Source organism: Perissodus microlepis, chromosome 8 (assembly GCF_051167445.1).
Source record: "Perissodus microlepis isolate ML-2025 ecotype Zambia chromosome 8, ASM5116744v1, whole genome shotgun sequence".
NCBI lineage: Eukaryota > Metazoa > Chordata > Actinopteri > Cichliformes > Cichlidae > Perissodus > Perissodus microlepis.
Window position 1 is genome coordinate 21,707,703 of NC_140468.1, and position 19,099 is coordinate 21,726,801.

General features: G+C 41.5%; 2 protein-coding genes across 5 annotated transcripts in view; one reads left to right on the plus strand and one right to left on the minus strand.

Moving 5' to 3' along the window:
- Positions 1 to 806, minus strand: part of mrtfab (myocardin related transcription factor Ab) — a 41,191-nt gene extending 40,385 nt beyond the window's left edge. For 2 of the 4 annotated variants that reach the window (XM_084938213.1, XM_084938211.1), the window contains exon 1: positions 305 to 414. The gene's annotated coding sequence lies outside the window, so the exon portion shown is untranslated. Of the gene's footprint in view, positions 1 to 304; positions 415 to 565 lie in introns of those variants that run through there. The other 2 variants (XM_084938207.1, XM_084938209.1) reach the window with 2 other exon arrangements.
- Positions 807 to 7,712: 6,906 nt separating this feature from the next.
- josd1 (Josephin domain containing 1) lies at positions 7,713 to 18,462 on the plus strand. The gene is made up of 5 exons (XM_084938214.1): positions 7,713 to 7,880; positions 8,434 to 9,297; positions 9,404 to 9,532; positions 11,837 to 12,031; positions 15,615 to 18,462. The coding sequence occupies exons 2-5, from the start codon at positions 8,927 to 8,929 to the stop codon at positions 15,712 to 15,714; spliced, it is 795 nt and encodes a 264-aa protein (XP_084794340.1). The 5' UTR covers positions 7,713 to 7,880; positions 8,434 to 8,926; the 3' UTR covers positions 15,715 to 18,462.
- The last annotated feature ends 637 nt before the right edge of the window (positions 18,463 to 19,099 follow it).

Consider the following 19,099-nt stretch of genomic DNA (forward strand, 5'->3'; position numbering starts at 1 on the left):
ACTACTTGTATGTACTATGATGCTGAGCAGCTGTATCACAGTAACCAGGGCATGTGCAGGAAAAAAAAGAAAAGAACAAAGATCTACAATAGTACAAGACTCATGACAACTGATAAGATGGGCTAAAGAAATCCACGTTTCAGGAGGCCTTTCCACAGATGTCATGGGGCCGCAGCCTGCAGCTGTCACTGTCCAAAACACACAGGCATGCTAAGCTATTGTTAGCCTGTCTGGGTGGGAGTGAACCTAAACATTCAGTACGCGAGCCAAAGTCGGGCTGCTATAGAAAAGCGGACACACGCACCGTACTGGACGTGAAACGCTATCAACTACAACAATAAAGTATTTAACGCTGACACCGGCTTCAGCGGAAAACTCTTCGGCTCCCCTGCTGACTGCAGACACAGACACCCCAAGTTAGCTAGCAACCGTTAGCATGCCATAACAACATCACCCCTAAGTGCCAACGCCTACGATCAGTTATCTGCCAGGCTGTTACTCTCGCTGAATAGAAATTAAGCTGCTGCTCTAACTCCGAACCATGAATTCGTATTTTTATGCTTACTCATAATGTTCGCCACTTGTGTGTTGTGTCTGTGAGGATAAACGCCTTTGGCATCACAGCGCCACCCCCGAATCACAAAGGAAACTTTAACCGGAAAACCCTCCTCTGCGTGGGACGCAGAGACCCACTTCCTTCGCTACGCCGTTCCCACGGGTTCAGCCCGCTTCGGTAACAGGAGAAATAAGAGCGGAGCTTTGCCCGCATATCCCTGTAAAACACTGCCCTCGCCACAAAAATAGGTATGCTGTTTAACTTGAAGTGGAGAATGTGTTTGCACTTCTGAGAACTGTTTCTGTCACACATGCGCAGTCTCTGTCTCCCTCTAGTGTTCAACTGCGTGTACTTCAGGACACACGGAGCTACAGGTATATGTCTCCGAAATAAAGAAGCGCGTTTTTCTATGTGATTTTCACTTCGGTCTGATGTTTGCAATACTACAGTCTTTTTTCTTTGTAATATAATTAATCCAATAAAGTATGTTTTATGTGATTTTTAATAAAGAAAGCCAAACTGACATGCTAATTCTTAGTTTGAAAGACAAACAGATGCATTTAGGTAAAAGTAAATTTAAAAAAGTATTTATGGATGTGTGTAATGTAGTTATTGATTCAGATTATTTGGATTTATATTTGTAGAGTAATCAGTGTTTTATTTTATGGTAAAGATTTTTCTGCAAACCAAATAAAAAATAATATCAGGTCAATTTTTATACATAGCCCCGGATTTTCTGTTTGGTGCACTTAGATTTCTAAGTCTGGATTTCTATCTAGCTTTCCTTTAAACTTTATACTTATTAGCCCTCGGATTGCCATTGTTATTCAAATAATGGCTGAGCAATCAAAGGAACCATAAGTGATTTCGTCTGTGAAGGTTCTCAGTCATCCAGGTCATCGTAGTCAAAGGAGCTTGCAAAGAAAAGCGTCTGGACTTCTTTAAGTTACTTGAAGACGTTTCACCTCTCATCCGAGAAGCTTCTTCAGTTCTAAGGTCAAATGGTGGAGAGTCCCAGATATAAACCTAGTGGGAGTATCCCCCCACAGAGGGACAAAAGGACCCCCTGATGATCCTCTAATCGCCTGAGCCAAGGTGTGAAACTGGGTGTGGGTCCCAATCAGCCAGAGTTTCGGGTGTGTTCATTGTGAAACCTGGCCCCACCTTATCATGCGAATTCCTGAGGTCAGATGGCCCAGGATGTGAGTGGGCGTTAAGGCGTCTGGGAAGGGATCTCAAAACTGGATTATAGATGGCAGAGAGTTGGTGTCGTAAACCCCCGCCTCTGTTCAAAGATGGTCGCTCACAGTGGACATAGATGGCTTCTTTCACTCCTCTTTCAAACCATCTGTCCTCTCTGTCCAAAATGTGAACATTGGCATCCTCGAAAGAGTGTCCTTTATCCTTAAGATGCAGATGGACTGCTGAGTCTTGTCAGTCTTGTGACTGTATACTACTATACAGTCACTAGGTTTATATCTGGGACTCTCCACCATTTGACCTTAGAACTGAAGAAGCTTCTCGGATGAGAGGTGAAACGTCTTCAAGTAACTTAAAGAAGTCCAGACGCTTTTCTTTGCAAGCTCCTTTGACCATAAGTGATTTCATGCACCATTCACAGTTTTACTGTAACCACCACATGTACTTAAACAGAGACAAGCACATGCTGCTGGCAGGATCAGTCAGGTTGTTCTTTAGGTACCCACCCGGCCAGGAGACACCCTTAAGTGAGGGGCCCCAGATGGATTTTAAGTTCTTCCACTTTACCTTCAGTGTGTATTGACATTCAGAGGTTCATAGGTAATTGGACGACAATTACTGCAGTTTCATGGAAAGGTGAGGACTGTTCTGTTATTTCATGACAAATGAAGCAGACATAATATATGAAGTTGATTCAGAGTCTTGAGTTTATATTTTCTAGGTTTTCACTGTATAAGGCTCCCTTAATTCCTGCAATGTGAGGCTACTAGAACTGGAGCCCCCTACTACAACAAAAACAACGTTACCCAAAATCCTCTGGGCCTCCTTACATAACCAACATCTCACCAGCTCCCTTTTTAAGGAGAACATAAAATATTTGACTTTGGATTTGGTTACTGTTGAACAGATTCTTAACTTGAACGCTGCTTTGTTCTTTTGTTTCTTTTGAAGATAACAAACTTTTTAGCCCAACAGCCCAACAACAGCCCAAGTTTCATCATAATGCTGTAGCTTTCCCACTGATTTCTATCTTTCAAACTAAGGATAAACTCTTGTTTGCACAGTTGTCTACAAGTTCAGTCCAGTCCTGTGGTTTCAAAACTGCTCTGCCTGACTTGGTTATGACTGTGGGGCTATTTGGAAAAGTTCCGGGTGTTGGTTTTTGTAGGGAAGGAACTAGAGTGCAGTTCAACCACGCCTGTTCCCACGTGGGGGGATAACTGAACTCCTGTGCACAGTGATGCCTGCTGAAGAATCTCTGATGTGAATTCATTCTCTCTTTCTCCTTTACAGTGACCGCTGCGCTGTCGGGAAGCACTGCTGGGTCAGCACAGTGGAACCAAGCTGGCACCAAATCAAACGTTGAGCTGGGCTAAAACACATTTTTAAGTGGGACGACAAGATATGCAGAAGTACTGATCTGGTCTTTTTGAACAGCCTGTTTAGCCTCCCCGTTGGTTTGTGGGTACTGTGCACTGCTGATCACATGTTTGAAACTGTATGTATCAGCAAAGTTTGGTATATTATCCGCTGAGAACTGTGGGCCATTGCCAGTCCTTAAGATCTCAGGCACCCCGTCACATCCGAACATGGATTTCAGATGGACAGTGACGTCAGGAAACTTTATGTGGTGGAGGTTGGCCATTTCAGCATATCATTTCAACAGTCCACTACCTGCAAGTACATTTTCCCTTTGATTGTAAACAGGTCTGCCCTCACCTGGGTCTCTCCAGTAGATTTGTTGGGAGCAATGGCTCATTTTGGCTCACACGCATGTTCTGCATGCATTTAGCTACCCCTCATGTAGCCTGCTGAGGACACTGTTTCTTAAAGCTGCAGGAATGACCAATTATGCCCTTTTTAGCTAGAGGCTATCATGCACAATAAAGGAGGCATCTGCACAGTGCAGCTTTACCAAGCTTTAATGATCTGCTCTCTGGTCATCCATCCTGATACATTTTCATGACTTGGGGCTGTTAGCCACTAGCGACTAGCTGAGCCCACTAGCCCTGAACAGGAGAGTGCAGGTTACTGATCACAAATATTGGTTTCTCTCCTTTCTGTAGTGTTAGGTTTGTGAACCCTAGCATGCCCAGTGGTATAAAACCTTGTACAAGTATGGGCATCTTTTCTTTCTAAAGAGCTGGTTTTACATCTGTGAACATCACATTGAATACGTGGTCAGGAATGACAGTCATATCAGCACCAGTGTCAATTTTAAATGTGATAGTCCTGTCCTTGGGCTTTAGATTGCAGCATGTTGTTGCTGTCTGTCAATGGCTGTAGCTCAGGTGGCAGAGCAGGTCAGCCACTAACCAGAAGGTTGGTGGTTCGATCCCAGGTTCGATCCCTCCTAGCTGCATGCCAAATATCCTTGGGCAAGATACTAACCCCATGTTTGCCTACCGGTGGCGCCAGTGTCCGGCAGCCTCGCCTCTGTCAGTGCGCTCCAGGGCAGCTGTGGCTACAATGTAGCTTGCCGTCACCAGTGTGTGAATGTGTGTGTGAATGGGTGAATGACTGAATGTAGTGTAAAGCGCTTTGGGGTCCTAAGGGACTGAGTAAAGCGCTATACAAATGCAGGCCATTTACCATTTACCAATGTGTCGTCCGCTTCATCACCTATGCAGTACATGGAAATATTTACCTGGATGTCTTCCAAAATACTTTCTGCCAAATGCTGCCATTCGGCCAAGCAGATAGTGATCCAAAGCATACATATAAAACACAGAAGGGGATTTGTTAAAGCAAAGGATGAAGACCGTGAATGTGTTAGTCCAAAAACTTCTGGCAGATAGAAGAACTGCATCTGAATAAAGACGTGAGAGGAACTGCAGCAAAAATATGAAGACGGGAACGTACGGTAGAAAGAACGTGAGCATGACAAGAAGTAATTGAAAAGGAGAAGGAAAACCTGGAGCAGAAGAATCAAGAGCTGCAGGAATGCTGCTTAAGAAAGAACATCCCAAAAAAAATGCTCCAGGGTTTTCAAAATAATGGCGATAGAACAGATGGAGGTGGAGCACAAGGAGAAAAAAGATAAAAGAATGCATAGTAATAAAAAGAAAAAATATAAAGAAAACGAGATGAACAAGAAAGAGAAAGATGACAGTTAAGGTTTGTGGAGCTGGATTCACAAGAATAAGAAGTGTTTGGGCAACTGAAGAGCAGAGGAGGCTGCCGCTTCCTCTGCCTCCCTCCTTCTCTCGAACATTTCTCAGTCTTTCATTTTTACCTGTGCCTCAGGTTCAACTCCATTTTTCATCAAGTTCTTAACCTTCACCTATTGTAAGTCTACATTTATTTGTATGTATTTCTTTTAAAACTGTATAACACGTACACACTTCTTGGAAATTTGTTTGCTCTTTGCTCTGTAGCATTTCTCATTTTCATATCCTCTCTGAATACAAAATCAGCAAAGCTAAAAAGCAAGAGGAGAAGCACAAATGTTATTCCACAGTACACATGCAAATTCGAAAACAGACATTCGAAACTGACTTTTACAGTAAATGCCAAGTCATCCGCGCAGCAGACAATGAGGTCTGTATTTACAGGTGAAGAACTCAGTATATTACTGTTACAAATTCACAACATAGACACCTGATCTGTGTCGCCAGACTTCATTTGTTAAAGTCAATGGTACGGTCATAGAGTTTCCAAATTAAATTGAAAAGGAACAAACCTTCCATTGCCAGTGGATTCATTATGGTGCACAGATATGGGACCTCAGCACTAGTTTTACTGGGACGGTGTTTGGGACATCGTTAAACAGTCCTCCAGGAACCCTAATAATCAACAAATACATTTCTTTATTTTGTACATAGGACATATATGACTTCACAAAGATTTTATAGTATGAAACTTAAGGCTGACTTTGCCAACCCACCTTTTATGACATGGCATGGGAAAGTCCTGGAGTGTCCACGTTTTGGAAATGTTTAAAGAAAATCTTTCTACTTTATAACATATTTCAGTTCCATTTCCCCATTTTTTTTCAATTTTAAGGGATTCGTGTCGATTAAGAGTGCATGGGGCTCAGAAAAGTGTGTTTTTAGCTGGTTTAATAGCTGCTACAAAGTTGATTTCCACACGGAGGAAGCTTCAGTTGCTCACTTGGCAGCAGTGGTTGCTCATTTTCATGGATGTTGCTTATCTTGAACAGCCCGAACCCACAAAGCTGAAGAAGATGTTGCGTAAAATTTGAAGTTTTTATTGTACTCAGTGCCTCTCTGTCTGTTCCTCTCCCCCTTCTTTCTTTTTCCCTTACTCTTTTATTATATTTTTACATTTGTCTAAACACAATAAACATTTTATCACAAAAAAACTTTGTTTGTTAACTCAGGGTTTCTCCTTCACACATCATTTCACTCTTCCTTCAGCACAAACTTAACGGATTGCCCTCCGCTTTAATCAAACATTATCAGAGGAACAGATGATAAAATTCTGATAAAATTCTATAAAGAGTAACAAAACAACACGTATAAAGTGAAAACTGTGTTTATTGGCTATTCTTGGTGATAAGCAAATATACAAATGAACTGATCACCTTTCTAATGGGTGTAGTGTGAGCTGCAACTCCAGCAGCTTATATGCAAATCAGGAGGAAGCATGAAAATATATATATTAAGGTGTCCTCTGCTTCACCAACTAACTATGCAAATTCCTGTGACAATGCAACACACTGTCTGCGCTGCTTTTACTTTAGAGAGGGCGTCCTTTGGTGGGGTTTTTTGAGGTACAGTTGAACTGGTATGTGTTTAACGTCATAAATGTTGGTTTGACGCCTGGTGCTTGGTGGTGACTGCGAAAGAGTAGCTTCAAATCGAAATGCTAAATTAAGAGAGAAAACTCCTGTGTCCCTTTAATGTCAGTAAAATAAATAAAGGGGTGAGACAGTTCTCTCACTTTTCTTTAATGAAGGACAACACAAGAAGGCCATCATGTTAAGACTGCTTCAGAGGCAGTGTTGTGTTTCACATCAATTGTTTCCTGTTAATTTGTTTCACATATTGTGCAACTTGAGCTCCCCAACATATTAATGACTGTGGGTTTAAACGGATATCTGCTTCTCATGATGTGAAAACATTCACTTCATTTGAAATCCAACACTGCAATTTGGATATTATTATGCTTTTTATCAAGTTTTTGTAACATCTTGATGCATGCTTGATCATCCCGGTAAGGAATTCCCAAAAAGTTGATTCTGTTCATCTGGACAGCGTTTTCAGTGGGAGAAACGTTTCGTCGCTCATCCATTTTACTTCTTCAGTCTCAGCTGACTGCAAGTTTTCCCCAGCCAGTGATCAAGGAACTGACCTCACAGCCCATTGTTCATTCAGTGGTGCCAGTTGCAGTCATTGTGAAAAGGTACTGTTTATAAGGTTGGGGGAAACTGCAGTCAGCTGAGACGTTTCTCCCACTGAAAACGCTACGTCCAGATGAACAGAATCAACCTCTTGGGAAGATTTTGTACCAAAAACAAATTTCAAACTTAGCCGTCCTATTAATTTGCTCAACCAGTGAACATGGACATAGGCATATGGCATTAGTTTAACTGAAATAGACTTTTTTTTCTTTTTAAGTTCCCACCAAGTGGAAAATATCTAACTTTTAAGCAGCTTAAGTATTTACAGACTGGCAAATTTTATGTTGTGAGACTAAATCAAAAACGACAAAGCTAAACAATAAGCTAAAGGAGGCTAAAGCAGTCCTCATTTGTATGACCCATTCATGTAAAGTTTAAGAGTTGGAACTGCTTTAAGAACACAGCAGGTGATGTTTCCTATGGTAAAACATATTTTTATACGTATTTAAACCCTTTGTGCAGCAGTATTGTGATGAAAAGCGCACTACAGGTGAGAACAAAGTGAGAAAGGTAGGCTTTGGCAGTCTCAGGGGAGGATCTGCTCCAGTCTACTGACGCAGGCGGTGACAGCAATATGGAGCCAGGGAGGCGCTACTGCGCATGTCCGCGACTGCACGGACGGAGAAAGAGACAGGAGAGAGCCACAACAGGAAAAAAGTGGCAAAGACAAAGGTCTGAGCACCCTTTAGGGGGAAAAGGACAGAGGAGACTCGGGTTTTAGACCGGTTTACGGCAGCCCAGCTGTGACATCAGCGGCAGGTAACGGGCGGGGAAGTGGTCGGCGAGAGAAAATGAAGTTATAAATCATAAAAGGAGGCGTTGTGGTTGTGTTTGCTGGAGACACGGAGTCACGTAGAGCAGCAGTAAGAACAACGCCAGATATCTGCTAACACGGATTAAAACCTTCTTTTCCTGCTATTAGGGGAATATATTTGCTATGTCTCCTTAACGCTGTGTAAGGTTCACATTAACGTGTAGCTCTTGTCAAATGTTGCTAGCTCAGTGAACAGCTTGCTTCCTCTATCCAGTTCAAAGCTGCTCGAAATGTTTACCTTCCCTTCATTTGAGCTCTGCTGACCAACTGAAGCTCTAAATAATGTAGCAGCGTATTCAGTGGTGCTTCACCGTGTTGTTTAGGCCGATTTGGCAGCTGTTCTTTAACCAACCATATCCGAGGTGTGATTTGGGGACTTGTGTTATTATGTGTAATAGCTAAATTATGAGGAAAAACACGTGACCTTCCTTTCCTTTTTAATACAATGTGTTCATTTTTTGCATTTCAGTTGCTTATTGACTGTATTTTTCTCCACAGTGTGTGACTCCTCTGTTCCTGTGGAACTGTAGCTTTGCCGTCAGCAAGTCTTGGAGGATGGAAAGACCTGCTAAGCTATAGGCTTTAGATGGAAAGAGATGTCAGCACATAGAGGATGGAGGAAGTGGAAAACGCAAAGAGTGACGGCACTATGATTGATGACACTGCTGTGCTGTTGGAGGACTAGTCTGTCATTTTGGAGCATCTAGAGTATCTTTGCTGGTTATACTTGGTCACTCATAGCGATCTTTCTGCACATCTGTCCTTTAGTGGGAAAGAGACAGAAAGAAGGTTTTGCGGTGTTTGAGAGCCACAGGTCTCATTTACCCTCCCTCCAGATACAAGCTCCTCTCTTCCAAGTGGCTGAGAGGTTATCACGCAAATGGTTGTCATGATGTTCATGTAGTGTCCTGACATTAGTAGTTGTGGAGCTGAAGGAGGTACCGGTGGAGGTGGGGGCGGCGACAGCGCTGGCGGTGGTGAACATCCAGGGATGGGAAGTGCTCCGTATCCAGCCGGTGAGTGGAAGGGGAAGGGGCGAGGCAGCCTGCAGGAGCTGGGGTGCATGCCCTGGAAGGTCAGCAAACAGAAAGGTGGTGGAGGAAGTGGAGGGGGAGGAGGAGGGGAGGCGGTGGTGGGAGCAGAGGAGAAGAGGTCCAGGGATCCCAGGGAAACTCAGCAGCAAGATCTCTCATCGTCCTCTTCTTCACTCACCTCGCCAGCTCCTCCCCAAGCTTCTTTGGTGCCTCCGGCCATTTATCATGAAAAGCAGCGGCGGGAGCTGTGCGCCCTGCACGCACTCAATAACGTCTTCCAGGATGGGACAGCCTTCAGCCGGGACACCCTGCAGGAGATCTACCAGAGGTGAGACAGTATGTGGATTAAAAGTGTTAAGGTGTGCATAAAATGTTTCGTAAATACAATCTGACTAAGTGATCTGTGGACGATTCCTTTTGTCAACTTGTTGCAGGCTCTCTCCCAGCACTATGGTGACGCCTCACAAGAAGAGCGTGCTGGGAAACGGGAACTATGACGTCAATGTCATTATGGCAGCCCTGCAGACCCGAGGGTTTGAGGCAGTTTGGTGGGATAAAAGAAGGTATGTAGGAGTAGCAACAAAAGAAGCCTTAGCATGGATAAATCATATTTAATCTAGTAGAAATACTGATTTAATAGATTTATTTCCATTTGCTTACGTTGTAACTGCAATTTGCCTCATGACTTCTACCCCTGATTGTTTCCCAAAATAGTCAATGTTAGGCTGAGGAAACCCAAACCAAAGAAAAGCAATCAGTCTATTGTTGCTTATCTGTACTTGTTTACACTTGTTCCTCTCTTATCTCGCTAGAGTGCACATATATTGTCAATACTAAAAAGGAGGCACCCCTTGTTTTCATCTGCACCTCAACCACCTCATCAGCAGGGTCCTGAGTGATCCCTGTGATTAGTCAGTGCTTCCTGTGGTTGATAAAGTTTAAGAGTCGGTTTTATCAGCATTCCTGCTTCTTTCATTATCAGTCTTACATGACTGTTGACAGCAGCACCAAACACAGACTTGCTATATTGATAAAACCCATTCCTGTTTTTCTCTTTTTGAGCTCTGCAGATGCGCGCTGTTGTTGTTTGGCATAACACAGTGGAGATTCACCTCTTTTTTGCATGTAACTAAGGCTTTACATGCTTACATGTTGTAAACATTCGGTTGCTGGCACGTTAACCGGAGACTGAGGCGAGAAAACAACACGATGAATGGACTAGCACTTAAGCGCTCTCTCATTTTGGATTTCTCGACAAGAGAAGACATGACTTCTTTTTATTCTTTGGTTATGTTTATGAAGTTCCTGTGACCTGAGGCTGTTTTTATAACTCTACTCACAGGGGATTTTTGATGCGGTAAACACTTGCAGCCAAGATATTTTTAAGTATTTGGACCACGGTGAAAAAAGTGTGCTTAAAAGCTCCAACCCAACCCAGTATTTATAAATATCATTTATTTTTGGAAGGGAGCAAAATAATAAGGTCACTTATGAGAGGACAAGTGATTGATAAGACAAGGAAATCTGGTGCCCTGATCCACAGAGCAGGTTTAAAAAAACTCTTGAGTTTCTTTCTAGCAGTTCAGCATGTGTAATGAAAAAAAAAGGTACCAGCATTGGGTAAAGAAAACGCAGAGTCTTCGTTTTAATCCAGAAATGTGAATGTCCCTCAACGAGAACCCTGACCAGACAGCCTCAGAGATGACTTATTGTCCACAGAATCACAGATGAAAAGATCAATTATATAAGCACTCAGGTTAAATAGAACAAGTACTAAGCTAACATATCAGTGGGATTATAATATTTGTAAACTTCTTAAATTAATACATTTCAGTATGTGCTCAGAGTTTGTTGAAGAAAACCTGCCAGCGGTCTCAGAGTCTGTTACTCCAATAATAGACCCAGAGTTTAAGTTAGCTCTATTTCTGGAGCAGAAAACCCACAAACTCTGAGTTTTTATTAAATCTGATTGGTTGATCGTTGTCCTCGTGTAGTATTATCATCAGTGTACAGTCAACTGTGTTTAGAAGTGTGCTCTGATACTGGAGCGTAGGTGTGGCAGGCATTCAAGCACTAAAACTTCACAGTCTCCACTTCAGTCTTCGTTTGCCAGTTAATGACAGTTTTGAATTTTGACAGATGCAAAGTTTGCAACACATGTCGCTACACAAACTGCACAAAGGTCAGCGCAGTTGAGTTACACAGTGTTCATTACAGTCATCAATGGGAACTGACAAAATCGAGAGTGCTTTGACGTGCCGTAAGCATGTATGTCATATAACCTGTTTGTTTCATTTGAAAATGAATATGCCTTCCTGGTTTGTTTAAACTTCTGGCTGCAAGAATGCTTCTCTCTGGTATTCTACGCAGTCTCTTGCGATGTCCTGTATATAGCTGAATAGCTTTGCTTGTGATTGTTACTGCAGATGGTTTATCACAGGGGTTTTTTTCTGGACTTCCTGACTTAGAATGGACCTTTGTGTTGTGACTACACTTGTAAGTGCATTTTATCTGAACGTAGCTGAAAGTTTCAATGTAAAAAAAAATATATATATATATTTTGCTCAAGTAAATGCAAGCCCAAATAATGACAGGTAACAAAAATGCTGTATGGCTGGAGAGCAGTAGGCCCGGGTTCGAGTCCGACCCGCAGCCCTTTGTCTTCCCCTCTCTCAATCCCCACTTTCCTTTCAATCTACACTGTCTCTATCCAATAAAGGCCAAAAAAAATAATCTTTAAAAAAAGTAAATACAAATATTTTCAAATAGTCATGTAATATATATGTATTATTAGTGTTACTATTATTATTATTGTTGTTATTGTTATTATTATTATTATTATCATTAAAAAAATATTTTTTTTTTAGGGATGTTGGCAATATTGAACTGTCCAATGTGGAGGGCTTCATCCTGAACGTACCGTCCAATCTGCGCTGGGGGCCCCTCCGGTTGCCGCTTAAGCGCCAGCACTGGATAGGCGTCAGAGAGGTGGGAGGAGTCTACTACAACTTGGACTCCAAGCTACGTAGCCCTCAACCAATTGGCAATCCGGATGAGCTCAGGTGAGAGGGATGGGGAGTGTGTGCATGTGTAGCAGCAGCAGCTGTGTTGTTTTATAATTTTGTTGTCATAAAGTTTTAAAAACGAATAGATGTGCCAGTGGAGAGGATCTAGCTGAGAAATGTATAGTTAGCTCCATGTTAGAAGTAAGTGTGAAGCCTTGATGATGCTCTGCATGTACATGGACAACTAATGCATCACAGCTGAGTAGTTATTCCTGTTGTAGTTCTTTGAAGTCTGCTGCCTGGGGTGCATGCATAGTTATTGCATTGTAATGTAAAATCTGTAGACGATAGAGGCACGCGGACAGCCGCACGGACCATCAAGCTCATCATCTCATGACGAAATGTACCTCATAACGATTCTAGATGACTCGAGGATCTGTAAAGGCCCAAGACAGCCATGTTGATCCACAAAAATGTTCTAGCCATCTATTATAGTGATAAAACCTCATGCTACTTACTTAGAATGACCTAACTTTACCATATAGTCTTAATGTTTTATTACATATGTCCTGAAATGAATGAGTGAGATTATAAACTCATCAGAAAGTGTAGACAGAGGTCAGGGCAGAGGGCTGTGTCTTGTAGACCAGTGTTTCCCAACCACTGTGTGCCGCGAGAAATGATCAGGTGTGCTGTGGAAGATAATCTGGTTCCACCTGATTAGTACTCTAAGCCAGCGGTCTCCAACCTTTTTTGCACCACGGACCGGTTTATGCCCGACAATATTTTCACGGACCGGCCTTTAAGGTGTCGCAGATAAATACAACAAAATAAAACTAGTATCGGTACCGAAAAAAAGAAGATTTATTCATAACACACGTGAAAAGACCAAGGAAAATCGAATTAACAATAAAAACGATAACAAAATAACGCTGAAAACCCTGAAAACCATACATTTCACACCTGAGCCTCAACTCTCGCGGCCCGGTACCAAACGACTCACGGACCGGTACCGGTCCGAGGCCCAGGTAGGCTGGGCCGAGGGCAGTACAACTTCCTGCTCTAATTAAATGGGCTGCCAACTGCCAGTAAAACAGAAGAAGATAAAGAAGAAATTACAAAATAGTCATGTGAGATAATGCAGCTGTAATAGCAATAGATAAATATTTTAAAAGAAAACATAGTCAATATGACCTGCATCCTGGAGAAATGTCCAACCCAGATGAAGGCCCTAGCATGAGTAGTGGTCAGAAGAAAGCAAAAAAGGTATACTGGGGAAAACCGAACCATTCCGCTATACCTGGTGCACGCGTTGCAGGATCTTCTCTCCCCTAAGCAATAAAAATAAAGAGCCCTGCTACTAAGAAGAGGTACAAATAACTAACTAATAAACAACTTAAAATGGGTTGTTGTACACCCACTTTTACCTGATATATTTGATATGTTATTGATATGTATATATCAATAACAAATATTTATATATATTATACATTTAACCAAACAAGTTTTCCTTGTTGGCTGCTTTAATGTTTTTGGGGGTTTTTCACTGATCATACCGAGGCTGACTCTAAGCTCTGGATAGCTTTCACTTTAATCACTTTTCCTTTGTTAGCTTCTTTAAAATGTCCATGTTCAGCTGGTCAAGGGTAATTCAAGTGTTTGATTAGGTTTGTTGTTACGAGGAGTCTCGTGGTGGGCACACCGTGGTTTACTCTGACAAACTTGGTGACATTGCCCATTCTATACACATACTAACCAAGTCAAATCAAGGTCAGCTTTATTGTTAAAGACCATATGTAGAGTTATACACAGGAATTTGAAATCGCAATGCTCCCATGGCCCTCAGTGTACACTAAAAATATAAACATAAAAAAAGGGAAAAAAACAACATGTTAGCATGTGGTTGTAAATTTGCAAAAGACTATTTGCCTGAGCCTCTATGTACAAGTTGAACATGCATGGAAAAGACACGGTTTAATCAGACATACACTACCAGTCAAATGTTTTAGAATTGAAAATTATGCAGTTTAATGTCTCATTGCACTCTAAGATGAAAGCATAGTACAAATAAACAATTGGAGTTTAAAAAAAAAAAATCATGGAATCAATTTATAGACCAAAATGTATTCTAAACTTTTGACTCATCAAAGTAGCCTATGGCAGATATAACAGCTGAACACACCCGTGGCATTCTTTCTACAATAGAATTCAAATATTCTTCAGAAAGTTCTTACAATATCTGTTGCAGAAGTTCCCATAAATGTGTGGCAGTAGGTTGCTTTGCTTTCACTCTTCTGTCCAGTTCATCCCAAACCAGCTTGATGGGCTTTAAGTCTGGAGACTGTGCTGGCCACTCCATGTTTTCAAGCTTACCGTCTTGTTCTTTTTTCCTGAGGTAGCTCTGGTATAGCTTGGACTTATGTTTTGGGTCATCATCTTGCTGTAGGATGAACCCCTGACCAGAGGGTACTGCATGGCGCTGTGGTAACCCTTTGTACAAGTCACCGACATTGGGTCCAGCAAAACAGCTCCAGACCATCACACTTCCTCCTCCATTTTTGACAGTTGTCCTTTCGCCTACTTGATGCCGTACAAATATCCTGTGTGATGATTTCAAATTTTGATCCAGTCCATAATACCATCTTCCAGTCTTCAGTGGTCCATTGGCAATGTTTCATGGCCAGGCAAACCTCTTTGTCTTATTCTGACGTCTTAACTATATTTTTCTTGCTGCAACTTGTCCGCTTGAAGTCTCCTCATCACAGTTCAAACTGAGACTTGCTTACTACGGCCACTATTAAGCTGTGCTTGAAGCTGTTGTCCTCTGAGCCGCCTATCACGCAAGCTGTTAACTCTCAGAAACTTGTCGTCTGATTCAGGTGTGGCTTTGGGTGTGCCAGACCTCTTCCTGTCAGAGTTGGCCCCAGTTCCTGAGTGCATTTTGATGGTGGACACCTTGACTTCCTTTGCAATTTCTCTGTAGGGAAGACCCACATTTTTAAGTGTTATGATGGTCTGTCTCTCTTCCATTATTAATTGCCTTTTTCTCACCATTTTTGTAGCAACACACTATTTTATGCAGCGCAATACTGTTCAACCGATGCTCAAGAGGATATGGATCCACAGTGTGTTCCAGTGTTTATGTAAACAGAGGGTTGGAACACCAGGTTTCAAGGCTTGATAAACCTCCGTTGCTGCAGAACAGTTTAAATTGTTAACCCACTTTATGTTCCATGAAAAAGGCCTTTTAGTATAATTCATTTAAGAAAAATTGCATTATTTCTTTAGTTTTGGGCAACCTTTACGTTTTTAACCTCTGGCAGTTCATTTCAAGCTATTCACTGAACTTGAACAACTTGAATTACAATAAATAACTGGAAAAATTGGGTTGTTCTAAAACCTTTCACGGTAGTGTATGTGAAGCTGACTGGCGGGTCACTGGTTAGGGCCAAAAATGCTGGTCTATCGCTACATCTCCAGTTTGTGGTTTACAACTTATTCTGCTGGGCTAAAAAATAATTCATTGAAGCTTTACATCAGTGTACACCTTGTTCATTTTGTTGTTGTTGTTTCACTTTAATCACTTTCACTTTAATTTAAAAAAATGTAATTCTTTGTTTGATTTTTATCACATTCTCAGGAAGTTTCTCCACCAGCAGCTACGAGGGAAGAACTGTGAACTCCTGCTAGTCGTCTCAGAGGAAGTGGAGGCACACCAGACATGGCGATCTGATGGCTAAGGGTTTAACCAGCCTACCACAGCTCTAACTGGGCCAGCAGTCCAATCGCAGAATAAACGGAAGAGGAACTAGCATTGTTGTGCTCAGCCAAACCCCTTTGATGCACACTTGCAGATATATATCTACTACACACACACACACACCTTTTTTGGAGGTTTTGTTTACACAGCCATTGCTGGACAATTATCTGGCGAGATACAATGCAATGAAGGAAGCAAACACTTTACATACAGGGAGAATCAAAGAATCACAGCTCTTTCTCACGACACAGCTAAGACTTCTGAAGTGTTATCCTGTTTCTGCTATTCTTGTGGATTTTTTTATATTGATGCATATTTTCAATGTCAGTTTTGATCTTTTGCTTTTGTTTTTTTCCCTTTTTACTTTTCTAGTTTCCAAAGTCATTCGAGTTCAGGCTTTATGAAAAATGCTATGTTCATGTGCCTGTCTCCTTCAGTGATCCTCCCCGCTTCCGTCATGACGTTCACTGATGTGTCTTTGTGTTTGTGTCCCTCCCTTCGTGTTGTAAAGCTCTCTTTCTCTTTGTCCGTATCACTTTCACCAAAGCGTGCCCTTCGTTGCCTCAGCGTGACTCCATCTCTGTCTTTTTCACGTCACTGGTAAGAATCGGTGAGTGATCACGTTGCCAACTTTGTATACTTCAACACCTCCCAAACATTTCTGGCACAGACAGAGCCTTTGCTGCGGAGGCTCTGCCAACACAACACTTTTATATGGCAACAAAGCAATGCAACAGCACCCTGGCCAAGTAGACCCTCTAGTGGATGTTTGCCTAATTTTCAGTCAAGCAAGACATACCATCATCACCTATCCAGTTTTTCTGAAGTCTCAAACTTCTTATGGCATGCCTTGATTAAGAAGCCAATGCCCCGTGACTGTTTTTTCCTTTTAAATCAATCATTAATCAAAATGGGTCCAGCTTTAATTTAGCTTAAACACTGGTCAGCACAAGAGTCATCAACCTTCAGTTTGTCCAGTTTCCCTAAAAAAACTAATCACATTTATATAAGTTAGTTTTAGTTTGTATCTTTAACCTGGCTGCTCCCAAAGTTAGAGTATCACTGCAACAGAGTTAAGTCTGCATATCCGAAAAGGTGGTGTTTACCTTTAGCAGGATTCTTTTACATCAGCATATAATAATCAATTTAGTGTGACATTTCAAATGTAAGTCTAAATGATAGATAAAAGTGTACCAGCAAAGCCTGTTCCATATTACAAAATGAAAAAACGTCACCATATTTTGTAGAGGCCGATTTGCTCCTGATGGGTTGCTTTTTTTATGTATATGTATTCTACATATACATATACAGCATATAAATACATGTGTCAAATTAGAGGAGGAATTGCTTCTGTCGTTAATTCAGATCTGCTGAGGTGCAATATGGCATTGTATTAAAGGCAAAAGAATGGGAGCGTGTAAAACTCTGTAATGTCGCCATAATTGCCCGACACATCCCTTTCTCCATTATTTTCCTTAAAGAAACAGTAATATTTAAAAAAACAAAGGTTACTGCACATATCAGATGGCATTTATATACTGATACTGAGATATCTGTAATAGGTGAATGTCGTCTAAAAATATCAGTCAAGTCAGATACCAGTCAGGCTCTGTACGCCAGATAACGAGAGATCATGCATATGAGGAAATAATTTTGTTTCCCTCCGTCACCGACTTCTACTCAGAGCCACCAACATTTGTTAAACGTCTTCAAAGTGATCTTTCACGCAGATGACACAACAGTTATCAACCCACTGTAGCCCCCACCCTACCTCTTACTTTGGCTTGTGAGTGTCCCCACCACAGCAGTCCTCAGTAGCACTGGAGCTCAGCCTATGCAGAGATTCTCCTTCTCTGTATCCTCTCATAAATATCCTGCCAAACATTGCCAAAATACAGCTCTGAGAGAATGTCAACGATTGTCCCACCAAGTCTTACGCAGCTGCTTCTGTTGCGTGAAGTTTCAATCTGTGGAAGATTTTGTTGGTGGCTTAGGGGAAATGAAACTAAAAAAAAAGCTTGAAGATCTTTAGGAGGTGTCAGGTAAAGAAAGTGTAAGTTGGAAAGTGTCCCAAATTTCCAGCCTTTACACGTGCTGTGGGAAAGTGTAGTGAAATGAGCCTAATGAGAGATTCTGCTGTTGTAGCTTTCGTATTTATCAACTGTTAAAACTGTTTGCTACTATAAATGTATTGTCTGTTGACGACAATATTGGCCTTAACTTGTTTACATTGAAAGAAACATATAGATATACGTTGCTCTGAAATATTGACGGGGGGGCTGTGCAGTTTGGCGCCACTTCAGGAGGTTAATTCCAAAGCACCGACGAGAAATCCAGTACGCAAAGAAACTAATCTGTAATGATATTTTCAGTTTTGCCGCCAAGGACTTTATGGTCTATTCAAACGTTTGAAATGACGTGACTTTTATAGGAAAAAAGATTACTTTATTTTAATGGTGCATGTCTTATTTTAGAGTGACTCCAGCGCAGGCTGTTGGCCATCACCGCCTCGTTATATCCAAGCCGAGCAATCGTCAGTAATTTGTGGAGAGTTTTCAGCCCAATCACGTCATGACTAGTGTGACACATTTGCACTCAGCATTTGCCTTTTTCTTCTTTTTTTTTGCCATGACAATCCATTTAGCCCTTCCTATTAAAGGACCCTGATTGTCACTGTAATTTTCTTTTCAATAGAAATAAAATGCTTATATTGGCACTTTATGTATAAGCTGGTGTGTGGGTGTATTAAATGGGTGTCTATTTGCTTTCAAAGGGTCATTGTTGGGTTACATGTAGATTATAATGCTGCTATTCTGGGCCTCAGTGAGTGTGTGGAAAGTATGTCTCACTTTTACAATGACATGTTGCCCTTTAGAACATTTGTTCATTTCACAGGGAAATTGTGGTGCATCAGAGAATGTAAGCCTTCATACCTTATATATTCATCATACTTCAAGTGAAATATTTCAAATCTTTTTTTTTCCCCCCAACTTGATGATCTTCATGTAAGCTCATGAAAATCAGAAATCCAGTTTTTCAGACTATTTTTCTCTTGAAAAGTTTGTTCACTTATACTCAGTTTTTTGTTTGGACTCCTTTACCAAGAACTGCTGCATTAGTGCATCGTGGCTCTGCTGAGGTGTTATTGAAGCCCAGGTGGCTTTGACAGCAGCCTTCAGATCATCTGTATTTTTAATCATGTGTTTGTCATGTTCCTCTTAACACTAACTGAACCCTGTAGATGAATTCTCTACAGGGTTCAGGTCAGGTGAGCTGGCTGGCCAATGAAGCACAATAAGATGTTCAACATTCGGTAGCAGTTCTGGCACTGGAGGTAGATGCTAAGTCCTACTGGAAAAGGAGAT

Coding starts and splice junctions, on each gene's coding strand:
- josd1 (XM_084938214.1), top strand. CDS start 8,927: ATGGGAAGTGCTCCGTATCCAGCCGGTGAGTGGAAGGGGAAGGGGCGA. Junction 9,298..9,403: donor CTGCAGGAGATCTACCAGAG/GTGAGACAGTAT, acceptor AACTTGTTGCAG/GCTCTCTCCCAGCACTATGG. Junction 12,032..15,614: donor GGCAATCCGGATGAGCTCAG/GTGAGAGGGATG, acceptor TCACATTCTCAG/GAAGTTTCTCCACCAGCAGC.